This window comes from Salvia splendens, chromosome 9, assembly GCF_004379255.2.
Source record: "Salvia splendens isolate huo1 chromosome 9, SspV2, whole genome shotgun sequence".
In the NCBI taxonomy this organism is placed as follows: domain Eukaryota; kingdom Viridiplantae; phylum Streptophyta; class Magnoliopsida; order Lamiales; family Lamiaceae; genus Salvia; species Salvia splendens.
In genome coordinates, this window is record NC_056040.1 from 17,678,731 (window position 1) to 17,693,425 (window position 14,695).

Consider the following 14,695-nt stretch of genomic DNA (forward strand, 5'->3'; position numbering starts at 1 on the left):
ATGCTATTGCTCTCTCTCGCTCTCAATACCAAGGCGATGCTTATGTTGGTACCGGTAGTGGTGCTCCCGGTCGCGGTGCCTATTCCCAACAAAGTCCAACCCCCGTGAATGTTGATGAAGACGATGATGATGATGATGATGACGACGAGGAGGAGGGGGAGGAGGTAGAAGAGGTTCAAGAAATGCCACCCCCACCACCACCAAGGAGTCGGCGTGGTCGTGGTGGTCGTGGACGTGGACAACCTCCTCAACCTCCTAGACCAGCTGAAAGGTCTTTAACCTCAAACATCTTCGTGAAACATTTCAAGAGGGTACAAGATAGTAACGATCCAAACACTTATAATGTGTATTGCAACTATTGCGAAAACGTATACACATTCCGAAAGGGTGGAGGGTACGGTACATTTACCCGTCACCTGGAGAAAGCGCATCCGGTCGAGTTTGGTATCGCTCCAACCCAAACTCAACTCAACTTTCAACATGGAGTCGGAAGTGGGACGACGGGTTCATCCCAAACATCAGGTATGTGTAGCAATACTCTTTTGAAATATGATCACAAAAATGCTCTTAATGTGATGTCTAGATTTGCCGTTATGAAACATTTTCCATTCAATGCTTTTGATAACGATGCTTTTGAGTCGAGTATGCGGCAAGTATATAATGCCGCTGCAAGAAAATTGAGTCGAACTTCAATGACGCGAGCCGTTGTTCGACAATGCATGGAAAAGAAGGCGCAATTAGGTACGTTTATTATTAACTTAGGGCATAAAGTTTCTATTTGTTCTGATGTGTGGACTGATTGTTTTTGTAAAAATTCGTATATGGGCATCACGGTGCATTTCGTTGATCACAGTTGGACTTTAAACAAACGTTTGATTGCATTTCGGGAATTTCCCGCACCACACACTGCACAAGCAATTGCTCAATTGATCATTCAAGTTTTGAATGAATTTCAATTGATCAATAAAATTTTTTCTATTGGTTTTGACAATGCTAGCGCTAACACTGCTAGCATAGATGATTTAATCAGTGCATGTTCTCCTGTTATTGATGGTAAATATTTCCATGTGCGATGTATTGCCCATATTTTGAATTTGTGTGTTCAAGATGCCATCGATTTGTGGCAAAAGTATGTTGATCCTATTAGAACTGCTGTGAAGTTGATTCATAACAAAGCTCCTATTGGTAGAGCTTGGAAGAGATATTGTCATGGTAAGCAATGCAGGTACACCAACTTTCGTTTGGATGTTTCAACTCGGTGGAACTCGACATATGATATGTTGGAGTCGACTTTGAACCACATTGAGTATTTATGTGATTTTTTTAGAAGTTGTCCTCATGTTCCTTCTGATTTGATTTTGATACCCGCTTGTTGGGACCACAGCATGGATTTATTTCGATTATTCCGCGCTTTCAAAAATGCCACTGTTGAGTTATCCGGTGTTTATTATCCTACTTCTGTGCGCGTTTTGGAGCATTGCATGTATGTGGCAATTGGTTTTAAAACTTGTGTGAAAAATACTCAATTCGTTGAGTTGAAGGCTATTTTGTTTTACATGGTTGAAAAATGGTTAAAATATTTTTCACGTATTCCAAATGTGTTTTTGATTGCAAAATGCTTGGATCCAAAGTGGAAGTTGCATGGTGTTTATAAAATTTTAGACATGTACTATGGTTGTTTGCACGCTTTGGATTTTTCTCAACTCCGCGAAATGGGCTTGACAAGAGGAGAATGCTTCGAACTAAGTATTCCGGATGTTGATGAAATCAAACATAGGTTAGATAGTGCACTTCGTTCTCTCTACGCGGAATATGAAATGCGGTATAACACCGCTCACCAGGTACGTGCTCCTCCTAGTCCTTCTACATTTGATTTTGGTGGAGGGGATTTTTCCAATGTCATGATCGATCCCGACGTAGTATCACAATTGCAAGATCTATACGGTACTACAACCAATAGGACTAGAGCGACTAGTGAATTAGATATATATTTGGAATCGCGCTCTATTTTTCAAGATGCAGGTCCTCCTACTCAACAAATTGACGTCCTTAATTGGTGGGGAACACATGACAAAGAGTTTCCGATACTCTCCATCATGGCTAAGGAGATATTCGCCGTTCCCGCTTCCACCGTCGCCGTTGAACAAGCTTTTAGTGTCGGCGGTTGTGTCCTAGACGACAAAAGGAGCAATCTCTCCGCCAAGAACATGGAAGCCACTATGTTACTTGACGATTGGGCAAAGGCGGACATGAGAGCACAAGAGCCGGATTTCGACTTCCGTGTAGAGAGTGATGGTGAAGAATTTTCTTCCGATGGCGATGACGAGGTCAGAAGCGATAGCACTCAACATTAGCAATGAGTCGACGGGGGCGGTGAACGGCGAGCACTGCCGACCAAAAAGGTAAGCAAGGTAAGAGAACTACGTGGGCTTTGATTCCTCAATAAAATTGTGGATACGTAGGCACCTCAACTTAAATTTGAAAAGTTTAACTTCGAAAGTTTAAGTTGAGCTCAAGCCCTTTTCAATTTTTTTTTTCCCCCTATTTCATAGATCATTCAGGATGCGGCTATGTTGTACTTGAAGATCATTAAAATATATTCCCCATTTGATAAATATCAAATGCGGAATATATTTTAATGATCTTCAAGTACAACTTAGCCGCATCCTGAATGATCTATGAAATCTTACCTTGGAATCAACCTTTTTTTCTTGCAAAATGTTGCCCATTTTCTAAGCAAACACATATCAGCACGCTATATACACATTGCTGCATTTCTAATAGGGGCAATTTGATCTTCCAAAGCAATCAATGCATCTCGAACACACATAGTCAGAACATTATTCAAGCATCTAGCATGGAAAAAATCAGAACAAACTATCTATTAGTACTAATTTTTTCCATGCTAGATGCTTGAATAATATTCTGACTATGTGTGTTCGAGATGCATTGATTGCTTTGGAAGATCAAATTGCCCCTATTAGAAATGTAGCAATGTGTATATAGCGTGTTGATATGTGTTTGCTTAGAAAATGGGCAACATTTTGCAAGAAAAAAGGGTTGATCCCAAGGTAAGAGAACTACGTGGGCTTTGATTCCTCAATAAAATTGTGGATACGTAGGCAACTCAACTTAAATTTGAAAAGTTTAACTTTGAAAGTTTAAGTTGATCTCAAGCCCTTTTCAATTTTTCCTTTTTCCCCCCCATTTCATTTTTTTTTAAATTTACCTTCCGAGTCCGACGAGGCGACGAGCCGACGCCCGACGACACTTGTAAATTATATTACATTGTTGTATGTTGTTGTATTGTATACTTATGTATTGTAAATTGTAATGTATCGTTGTCCGTTACAACTCAAAATCAATAAAATTTATTTCATTTTCTCCTTATTCGTCTTATTTGTGCTTGAATTATGCATTGTCTTGTTCCGATTTGTTGTATAAAGCCAAATTTCAAATTTAAAAAAAAAAAAAAAAAAAAATAATTGAACCGGCGAAACCGCCGGTTCAAAAACCGGAACCGCCAAAACCGCCGGAAAACCGGCGGTTCCGAACCGGAACCGGAACCGCCCGGTTTTCGAACCGGAACCGGAACCGTGAAATAGCCTCACGGTCCGGTTCCGGTTCCGCTTCCGCCAAAACCGGAACCGGCGGTTCCGAACCGGAACCGCCGGTTTTCGAACCGTGGGCATCTCTACCTTCAATGCTTGAAAAGCAGCCGCAGCTTCGGGGCAATTCCACTTCTTAGCATTCTCCTTCTTAAGTAAGGAGGTTAATGGGGCTGCAATTTGCCCGTACCCCCTTATGAACCGTCGATAGTACCCGGTTAAACCGAGAAACCCCCGCACGCCTCGAAGAGTTGTTGGAGTTGGCCATTTGAGAACCGCTGATACCTTGGCGGGATCCATCTGAACTCCCTGCTCTGAAACAATATGACCCAAGTATTCTACACTATCACGTCCCAGGGCGCACTTGTTAGGATTAATCACAAGTGCATGATTTTGTAGAATTTGCAAAACTTGACGAAGATGTAGTAAATGATCATCCCACGAAGCACCACCAAAATATCGTCAAAAAATACCAAGACGAACTTACGTAAATGAGGCCGAAATATGTCATTCATCAAGCTTTGGAATGTTGCCTGTGCATTTGTGAGGCCGAACGGCATTACCAAAAACTCATAATGGTCGGAATGCGTTCTAAATGCGGTCTTATGAACATCTTCTTTGGCCACACGTATTTGATGATAGCCCGCCTTCAAATCCAGCTTGCTGAACCAGCGTGCGCCATGCAACTCATCTAGTAGCTCTTGGATGACTGGAATCGGATACTTGTCGGGTACCGTCTTTTTGTTCAATTCCCGATAATCAACACAAAAACGCCAAGATCCGTCTTTTTTTCTCACCAATAGAACAGGGCTTGAGAAAGGGCTATTACTAGACTGGATGATTCCTGCGGCCTGCATCTCCTCGACCAAACGCTCTATTTCATCTTTTTGCATTTGGTTATACCGATAAGGTCGTACTGAGACGGGTGGTGTTCCTGGTTGTAGCGGAATTCTATGATCAGTGGCTCGCCGAGGAGGAAGATCAGCAATACCAGATGTCACTGTTGGGAACTCTCCAACAACTCTTAAGAGGTCTCGGCGTGCTGTTGCAGAAAGTGTTTCAGGCAGCCCATAGGTGAGGTCTGAAGTGGAGTGTTGCATGGTCCACAAAAGCCAACAATCATCAGTGGCTTCGAGGTTTCGCACCTCGCGCGGCGTACATATGCGGCGGGTAAGGCCCGGATCCCCAGCCAAGCGCACCGTTTTGCCATCCTTAACAAACTCGATAGATAGCTTTTGCCAATTCGCCTTGACTTCTCCCAAGTTTGCTAGCCATGACACTCCAAGGATGAGGTCGACGTTGCTTAAAGGAAAGACATAGCATGTGATAATGAAGACATTTGACTCAATCCATAAAGGTACCTCCCTACAGATTCCTCCTGCTCGTACCCTTGTTCCGTTACCAAGGATGACTGCGAATTTGCTGGTGGGCGTCACTGGCAACTTCATCTTGCGAACCGCTTCTTCAGAAATAAAACAATGGCTAGCCCCGCTGTCGATCATAATTTTCACATGTCGTTCCCCAATGCGACCGAATAGCTTCATTGTTTGATAATTGTCAAGTCCATTAGAGGTGAGTTCAGACAGTTGAAGATGCTGCATCTCCTGGATGTCATCCGTGTCGGCCTCAGCCTCATGATTCTGTTCGTCCTCAGCATCATGAAAAGTTTCCCCTGGATCATCATCTTCATTTCCCACCAAAACCTGCAACGTTTTAGGTGGACATCGGTGTGTAGGACCGAATTTTCCACCACACTTGAAACAAGTGCCGGCTGCTATATGTTTCCGAACTTCCTCCGACGACATATTCCGAACTCTGGGTGGATTTTGCGGCCTTCCTTGGAATGATCTAGTTGCCCCTGTAGATGAAAAGGTCCGCTCGCTGGGAGAGTTAGTCCGAGCAGATGGTTGCTGCCAATTTGTGCGCACTGCACTCTGCCCCGTACGTGGGTATGATGACAAGATATCGACTCGCCTAGTCATCTGCACCGCTGCAGCATAGCTAATTATTGACGGGTCCTTAATTTGTAGTTGAATATGCGACTTAAGTCCTCCCAAAAAGTACCCTTTATAGTGATTTTCTGGAATGTCAGTGAGTTGTGTCAATCGTGCTTCGAATGCAGTGATGTAATCTTCGAGACTACCGTCTTGCGTAGTGGTTCTCAAAGCCTCATACCTATCAAGGGCTGGACTGTTGCCAAATCGTCCCACGAGCTCTTGGGAAAATTGGTCTCATGTGATCAATGGTCTGCGGCGTAAGAGAAGTTGAACCCAAGCCATGGCAGGTCCCGCGAGCGCGATCAGTGCAAGCTGCACTCGTTGCCCTTGTGGGGTTTTGTGCACCAAGAAGTATTGATCGACACGTGATAACCATGAGAGAGCATCAGTGCCATCAAACGTTGGCAATTGCATCGTCGGTTGGAGAGCTAAGGTCATTGGAGGTGGCACGTTCTGGTTGTGAAGAGGTCCCGAAGTATTTGATGACGAACTGCCTGGTGTCATTTGAGGTCCGCGCGTGATGAGTTGGGCTAGTTGTTCGAATTGGAGTCTATGTTCAGCAGCTACTCGTTCAGATTGGGCACCTTGCTCGTCAAATCTAGCTTCAATGGTAGCTAACCGAGTTGCTTGATCCTCAATCGCCTTCTCTAACGTCTCGACACGAGTTTCCATTCGTGTCCCTGTCATTTCCACGTTCACCGCACCAAATTGTTAGAGTGAAAGACGATGAACTGACTTCCTGCTTGATTGTAGCCGAAACTGGAGATGATTATAAGAAATAAGCACGCTAAGTGTATGATGAAAATTGTAAAAGATAAATTGATAAATCTCCTTCAAAGAAGGCCACGGTATTCCCGTACACTCAAAATAAATCTCCTCCCCTATCCTCTTCTAACCTCCAAGGATTTATACCCAATACATGACAATAATTAAAGATAATAATTAAAGACAATAAAATGCAATAACATGTAACTGTTGCCCATCATCTCAGAATTTATTCTCCACTACTAGCCATTATTCCCCTTCCCATCATGGCCTGTAATTTCATTCAATGCCTTCTCCATAACTGATGCCCTATCCATGTAACTGCAATCCCCCATTTTTCTACTTCTTCGATGGTACACCTTCCAAGGATAAGCATGACCTGTATCATTTACCAAACTGTTGTTTTCGACTGAAATCGATATCAAATTAAATTGGGCTGGAATCCAACTATTTAGAAAAACAAATGAAATTGAAAGTTCAGTAATAGACTAATATAGTAAAGAATTATTTTTAAGTAATTTGTCAAATTTCAGGCCATTATCCCTAAAGATAAAGTAATGTTAGTGTACATGAAACTCATATATGAGCCAAGAAGTTATAGAGGCATCAACCCTTAATAAGTTCTATCTCAGTCAAAAAAGTCCATCTACCATGTTCGAGCAAGAGTCTCAGAGTCGAGGCCTCGCCCCTCTCTTAGCAGGAAGGTGCAGAGCATCATAGTGACCATATCCATGATAAAGAACTCTAATGGGATCATCTTTTCCATATTCTTGTCCATACTCAGCTATAGATATCAAGCCGCCAGAATCTTCATCGCGCATGTATACAGTGATTGGCATCCTGGGATTTACGTGTCCATTAGTTCTCATATCACATTTCCATCTCGACTAACACAACATTCTAAACCTAAATGTGGCAATCACTTCGACTTATTGAGCATTTTTCACTGGGTGATTACTCGTTCTTAATTATGTACTCAACCCGGAAAATGGTGAATTATCAACAGAAACGGCTCAAGATGAAACCACCCCACCAGGGAAGGGCAAATTTATACTTGCGTGGATGCATAAAATAAACTCTGCTAATTGCTCGAGAGGTACACTTACTGTAGGACATGAGATGCCATTAATAATTCAGGTTCGCCTCCCCAAGAATGAGGCTTCCTTATTTGCGAAACGTATTTATCGAAATCACCTTCTATGAACCTGAAAGGTTGTATCAAACAAGATGGAGTACTATTAAACTGCAGGATCTAAAAGAAGGGCAAATATAGAGCAAAAGAAGAATCAGGCAAATATAGAGCAAAAGAAGAATCATTGACAGACGAAAATAGAGCACGTTTAAAAATTCAAGTTGTTGTTATTTATCTGATAGCTGTTGTTCATGACATCGTCTTGGCATCATTACATTATTCATAGACGATAAAATCTATTAATGTTATCGGCAGTTTTATCTGACTTGTTTCACAAATTTCATCACATATACATATACATATGAGTAATATATAAGCTACTAAATGCAAACTCCCTAGTATCATGGGATAATATATACCAAGAGAGGATAAAAAGAGGGAAGACTAACCATTCTGTTTCTTCTCTTCTCTTGATGAACTCATCCGCCACCTAACAAACCATGCAGATTCGCTGTGAAGGGACTAATCTTGAAAATTATGAAGAAATCGGGAAGGGTTTGAAATGTTTAGTTCGATCCCCTTAAATTCCGTTGAAGTCTTAATGTAATGTACAAGTACAAAATGCAACATCAATATCAGCCTATTGTTATACACATCTTATGCCAAAAGCTAATTCGGCACATGTCGATTCTGTACTTTACATATGTATGAAGCCAAAGATGCAACTTACTCGAGCCCTTAACTCATCAGCTAGTTCTCTTTGGGCGTTCTCGTTTGGTGCAGGATTTCCCAGCCGGATACAAGCTCCATGAGCAACAGAACGGAACAAGCATCTCCCGTCTCCAGGTATACCTGTGCAATCGAGCAGTTATGTAAATCATATCTACTTAAAAGAAAATGACATGGTGCTACTAACCAATCACAGTGTAGTCAGCCAGGACGTTCTTGCTATTTGAATCCCCGGCACAAGAATCTCGTCTCATCTCATTCCCCTCATGCGACTCAGCATATGAAGGTTGAGCAGTCGCAAAACAGACCATTAGTCCAATAAAAAGGCCAGCTGACACACTGCGTTGCCTCAAAGAAAAAGGCCCTACTCTACATTTAACACTTGAGCCCTGGCCGTGTTTGAGCATCAAAAGCCTCAAATTCAAATCCCCGTAACCAGCTGAAATGTTGACACGGGTATCCCGACGACCAACAGGGCCTTTAAATGTCATCGAATGACATCCCAAGGAGCTACCAGACTTTGCATTGCTGGTTAAATGATTTAGTCCCCCGTGTTTGCTGAGGGTGGAGCAACAGTACGACGGGTGCTGGAACGCATCAGAAACACGGACAATTGTGTGTCTTTGCACGTTCCCAACTAAGCATACAATGCTCTTGGTGCATGTGGTGATGGGAGTGAAAACAGCCATCTTGATTTAGAGCAATAATGCAAGTGAAAAGGATCAAACACCACTAACAATATGCATAAAATCTATAATAAAATCTTCATTTACACAAACAAACCATTCGAAAACACTAAAATTTAGGGCTTAAATTCATATCACCATAGTCAGATTATATATATATATATATATATATATATATATAGAACCATACAGAATCACAGATGCCGCCCTAAATTGATCAAAATTGAATACCAAAATCAGAGAAACAAAGAGGATGCTTTTACCAAATTTATGTGAAAAGCCAAACCTTATAAACTTTCACACACAACACAAAGTCGCAGACAGACACAGACGGAAGAACACATTAATTATAGAGGTAGAAAAAATAATTCTCAGGCATAAAAAACATTGATCAATTTAAACATGCCACAAATAAATCAAAATAAACTGAATTGAATAGAATTACCTACATGACTTCCAAGGTTTCTTTTATGCAGAAATAAAAAATAAAATTAGCTGAATATACGAATAAAAGACATCAATTCGAAGCAGAAAAGTAAGAATAAAACTCAGCTGGAAGCATTAGCTAAAATGAAGCAACTACAGAATACAAGTAAAGAACAAAATAGCCATGTAAGTAAAGAAGATTACCATTGAATCTTTCTGAATTGAGAGATTTCGGAAAAATGTCTCAATTCGCAAGCCTTTCGAAATTAGGGATTAAATTCGCTGACCTTTCGGAATACGAGATCGTGACCTGCGGATTTTTCGGAATAAGGGATTTTTGAATTTTTATCTATTTTCTCTTCTTTTTTCTTATTATTTATCCCACAATATTTATAAATTGACTTGATTACCCCTACTATTTCACCACAATTTAGATTTTTTACACCAATTTTATTTTCACCCAATTCTCTTATTCCTCCTACTTCCCCAACAATCTTGTTCCACCAATGATAAAAAATCTTTTTCTCCAGACGTTATCTTTCTCCAACATAATTTTGCTGATCTGATTTTGAACCACAACCATAGACACATATAAATACAGTAGAGCTTAATCATCTACTAACACTTTATGCTATCAGTAATTCCTTTTATCGATTTGTTCCTTGAACTTCTTCATCATCCAAAAGCCCCAACTTTCCCTTACAAGCCTACACAGAATCACGAAATTCAACAAAGAGAGTGCTGTTAGGAAGCGTGATCGAAATGAAGAGAGTATTCAATTGAAACAGAATGTGGCTGAGAGTGCTGTTAGAAAAGGTAAGCAGAATGGAGGAGGGCAGAACGAAGAGAGTATTCAATTGAAACAGAATGTGGCTGAGAGTGTTGTTAGAAAAGGTAAGCAGAATAGAGGAGGGCAGAACGAAGAGAGGTCAGGGAAGAAGAAGAGGAAGAGGAAGAGGAAGAGGAAGAGAAAGGAGAAGGGTATTTTATGCTGTTTTGTGGGGGATCCGATTCCGGAGGAAGAAGCTCGGAGAAGATTGGCAATGGAGATTGATGGAGTACGTACTAAACAAGCCCATCAGCCTAAAGCCCAAGAAAGAGTATCAGTTCGGCATGACTAAAGAGTATCAGTCCGGCATGACTAAAGAGTTCAGTTCGGCACAACCAAAGAGTTCGGCCCCAGCCTACAGCTCGGTAAAAGCCAACCAATCAAACTCTGCTCTCAGGTCGGCATCAAGCTCTACTCTCAGATCGGCAAAAGCTACTCGGCAATAATTCAGCAGTTCGGTCTCAGTATTCGACCGAACTGGGAGATAGCGGACTCATGCATGACCTCCACGACATCCACGACATAATTACTGATGATGTAAGCCACTGCCTAGTTAGTGGCCACGCAGGATCTCATGACCTCCACGACATCCACGACATAATTACTGATGATGTAAGCCACTGCCTAGTTAGTGGCCATGCAGGATCTCATGACCTCCATGACCTCCACGACTTAGGGTGGTGATGCAAGCCACAATCTCAGTTCAATATATAAATAGAACTTAGATCTGACATAAAAGGACTCTCTCACTCTTTCGTTCTCTAGAGACAGAATAGATTATATAGCAAGTGTGTATTGTAAGCTGTAATCCCAGATCAAGCAATACAACTCTGCCCTCTTTTCTTCCCGTGGACGTAGATTTACTTCAGTAAATCGAACCACGTAAATTCATTGTGTCGTGATCTTTATTCTCTACCAGCATTTACAAACATCAGAAATTCGCGGCTTCATCACTGGCGCCGTCTGTGGGAAACAGAGAACCAAATCTGTGATAAAGCGAATTTTTGACCCTTTTTCCACCACAAAAAAAAAAATGCATGCCAGATCACATAACTCCCGTGCCTCCGTCCGTGATGACCATGAGGAAGCTAATCCAGCAGCCCATAGGCCTGGAAAGCAGCCTCGTGAGAAGTCTGTCTCCAGTTCTCACGGTGAAGGAACAAGCCGCTCAAAAGGTCCACACACCGAGTCTTCCCAGCAGCCTGATTTGAATGAGGCTGTCAAGCTGTTCTTGGCTGAGAAGCAGGAGGAGTTCTTAGCCTTCCTGCAAAAGAGCCAACAGCCGAAGACGAAAACGGTAGATTCTCCTTCCTCATCCAGACATGAAAGTCACTACCGCAGTAGTGCCGTGTCCTCCAGGAAGAAGAATCCTCAACCCCGACATGTTCCTGTTTCTCCTCGGCACCGGAATCACAGGAGAACTCCTTCTCCTCCGTACCGAAGAGATGTCGGGTTCGCCATGTACGGAGCATTAAAGACTCCGTTCTCGGACGATATCATCCGAACTCCTTTGCCGCGGAACTACCGGACACCGTCAATGACTTATGACGGGCTAGTGGATCCTCATGACTTCTTAGGATGCTATCAATATAATATGGCGAACCAGGGTCTCAATGAGGTCCATATGTGCAAGCTGTTCCCCGAGCTGCTCATCGGGAACGCCAGAAGGTGGTTCGACAGCCTTCCTCAAGACAGCATTCGATCCTACCGAGATCTAATGGATGCTTTCCATAGGAGGTTCTTTCAGAAAGCGGAAGCCCGAATTACCTCGGCTCAGCTGCTTTCTATACGTCAAGGTCGCGACGAAAAGATCAGCGACTTCCTGACGAGATTCCATAAGGAATGCCTACAAGTAGATAATCTCAATGATCTACTTGTCATTTCGGCATTCCAAAATGGAATCCTGCCCGGAGCTCTCTACAGAAAGCTCGTGGAGTGCGGCCCGCAAACAGCTCAAGAAATGTGGGACATTGCGGACCAGTTTTTCCCGTGCGGATGAGGCAGACCGTCGAAAACGGTCTTTAGACAGCTCATCCCAAGAAGAGAAAAAGAAGCCCGATCAAAGCGGCCAGGTGCTTCCTCGCCGAACTCCTTTTGAAAGAATTCAAAGGGCACCGGTACAAGGCAGATTGGGGCCACGGCTCAATCCTGAGAAGCCGCCCGCTCAGTTCGTACCATTAAACAAGTCAAGAACGGAAATTTTCGAACTACATTCCGATATGTTCGAAAAACCAAAGCGGATGACGAAATCAGCCGCGCGGCGACCTCAGGATCAATATTGCTCCTTCCATCAAGCCCACGGTCATGATACCGAGGAGTGCCGAAATTTGGCTGCAGGTATTGATGTTCTTGTGAAAACAGGAACGTTAAAAAAATACCAAAGCAAGCAGCCGAAAAAAGAACAAAAAGCAGAGAGGTGCGAACTGCAATCCTCAGGATCCGAAAAGGCATGAAGATCCCGAAGACGACGACGAGCCGCAATATGATGGAGTAATCCAGACTATTGATGCTCTCCCCTGCCGGGAAGACTAAGTCGTCCCTAAAAGCAGAACGCAGAGGTTCCAATCAAGAGGAGCCGACACATAAAAGGCTGAAGAAAGACGAAGTGATTACATTTTCAGATGCCGATCCCGTCCCAGCCATCTCTCCTCACCAAGACGCTATTGTCATTCAAGCCGGAGTGGCAAACAAACTGATCCACAGAGTATTTGTGGATACAGGAGCGTCAGTCAGCGTTCTTTTTAAAGAATGTTTTGATAAAATGGATGTGGATCCAGCTCGGCTCAGTCCGGCTCCACTTCCTCTGAAAAGTTTCGCCCAGGAGGACACCCGCCCTGAAGGTATTATCAGCCTTCCGATCACGGTGGGAAAAGCGCCTACAAGCTCCAATACGATGATCGAGTTCTTTGTGGTAAAAGCTCGGTCCCCGTACAACATCATCCTGGGGAGAGACTGGCTCAACACAGTTCGGGCCGTTTGCTCTACTTATCACCTCACCATCAAGATCCCCACTAAAGGTGGGATAGCGGTCATCCGAGGTGATCAAAAGAGAGCAAAAGAATGTCTGCAGATTGCGCTTAAAAGTGCCGAGCAATCAGTTCGGCACCATCAAGCATAGCAATCACAGCAACCGGAGTCACAGGCAAGCGAGATGACCGAAGTCACTTCAGAGCCGAACTCAATGACCGTTCGGTTATACGAAGACGATCCATCCAGAACGGTCAAGATCGGCTTCGCAGGAACGCCTCTACTCCGAGAAAAAGACCATTCAGCTCCTCAAGGAGTACAAAGATGTCTTTGCATGGTCTTCGTTGGACATGACCGGAGTGCCCCCCGAGGTAATCACTCATCGGTTAAATATTGATCCTTCAATCCGGCCAGTAAAACAGAAGCAAAGACTCTTTGCGGCAGAAAGAAGCCAAGTCATCCATGACGAAGTCCGCCAATTACTAAAAGCGGATGTACTATTCGAGGTGAAATATCCTTCTTGGGTGGCCAATCCTGTGATGATCAAGAAAAAAGAAGGAGGATGGCGGATGTGCATAGATTTTACCGATCTAAACAAGCACTGTCCTAAAGATTGCTATCCCCTTCCGAATATAGATAAAAAAGTAGAAGCTTTGATCGGCTTCGAAATTTTCTGTTTTCTTGATTTATACAAAGGATATCACCAAGTGTTGATGGATGAGAGTGACGCTCCGAAAACAGCTTTCATTACCGATTTCGGCATTTTCGCTTATAAAAAGATGCCATTCGGTTTAAAGAATGCCGGAGCCACTATCAAAGGATGGTAGACAAGCTTTTTCGGCACCTAATCGGAAAACAGGTTGAAGTGTATGTCGACGACATAGTTGTCAAAAGCAAAAGCACTTCGGAGTACGAAGACAACCTCAAATCCACTCTCGACGTGCTCCGAAAAGCCAACCTCAAACTCAACCCCCAAAAATGTACCTTTTTGGTAGATTCGGGAAAATTTCTGGGTTGTTGGGTTTCAAAGGACGGACTCAAGGCAAACCCTTCAAAAGTTCAAGTTATTCAGAACATGGCGATGCCGAAGTCCATACACGATGTGCAAAGACTAACTGGATGTCTAGCCGCATTGAATAGATTCCTTTCCCAAGCAGCCGAAAAGCAACTGCCGTTCTTCAAAGTGTTAAAAAAGGCACCAAAGTTTGAGTGGGGAGCCGAGCAGAAAAAGGCTTTTGACGAGCTCAAAAGTTATTTAGCCGAGCTTCCAATTCTCTCTGCTCCAACAGATGCCGAAGTGATTTTCTTATACTTAGCGGCATCCGATCAAACCATTAGTGCGGTGCTTGTACGAGAAGAAGGCCTAAAGCAGTTTCCCATCTACTTTACAAGCCGAGCATTAAGAGGTCCAGAAACAAGGTATCAACCTCTGGAAAAAATTGCTCTGGCATTAGTGAATGCAGCAAGGAGACTGCGGCCATACTTCTATGCTCACAAGGTATGCGTCTTAACCGATCTGCCTCTTCGGCAAGTTTTGACCAAGCCAGAAGCATCAG

At 43.1% G+C, this 14,695-nt stretch overlaps 1 protein-coding gene across 4 annotated transcripts; it reads right to left on the reverse strand.

The window, feature by feature from the left end:
- Positions 1-6,401: 6,401 nt before the first annotated feature.
- LOC121749829 (OVARIAN TUMOR DOMAIN-containing deubiquitinating enzyme 4-like) lies at positions 6,402-9,653 on the reverse strand. Of its 4 annotated transcripts, none has more exons than XM_042144479.1 (7): positions 9,548-9,653; positions 8,419-8,920; positions 8,233-8,354; positions 7,952-7,992; positions 7,477-7,575; positions 7,021-7,210; positions 6,402-6,749 (listed from the first exon to the last, which is right to left on the reverse strand). In XM_042144479.1, the coding sequence occupies exons 1-6, from the start codon at positions 9,548-9,550 to the stop codon at positions 7,039-7,041; spliced, it is 939 nt and encodes a 312-aa protein (XP_042000413.1). In that variant the 5' UTR covers positions 9,551-9,653; the 3' UTR covers positions 6,402-6,749; positions 7,021-7,038. The 4 variants fall into 4 exon arrangements, with proteins under 4 accessions (XP_042000413.1, XP_042000417.1, XP_042000415.1 ...); XM_042144483.1 differs by lacking the exon at positions 9,548-9,653 and adding an exon at positions 9,367-9,527; XM_042144481.1 differs by lacking the exon at positions 9,548-9,653 and adding an exon at positions 9,363-9,527.
- Positions 9,654-14,695: the final 5,042 nt, after the last annotated feature.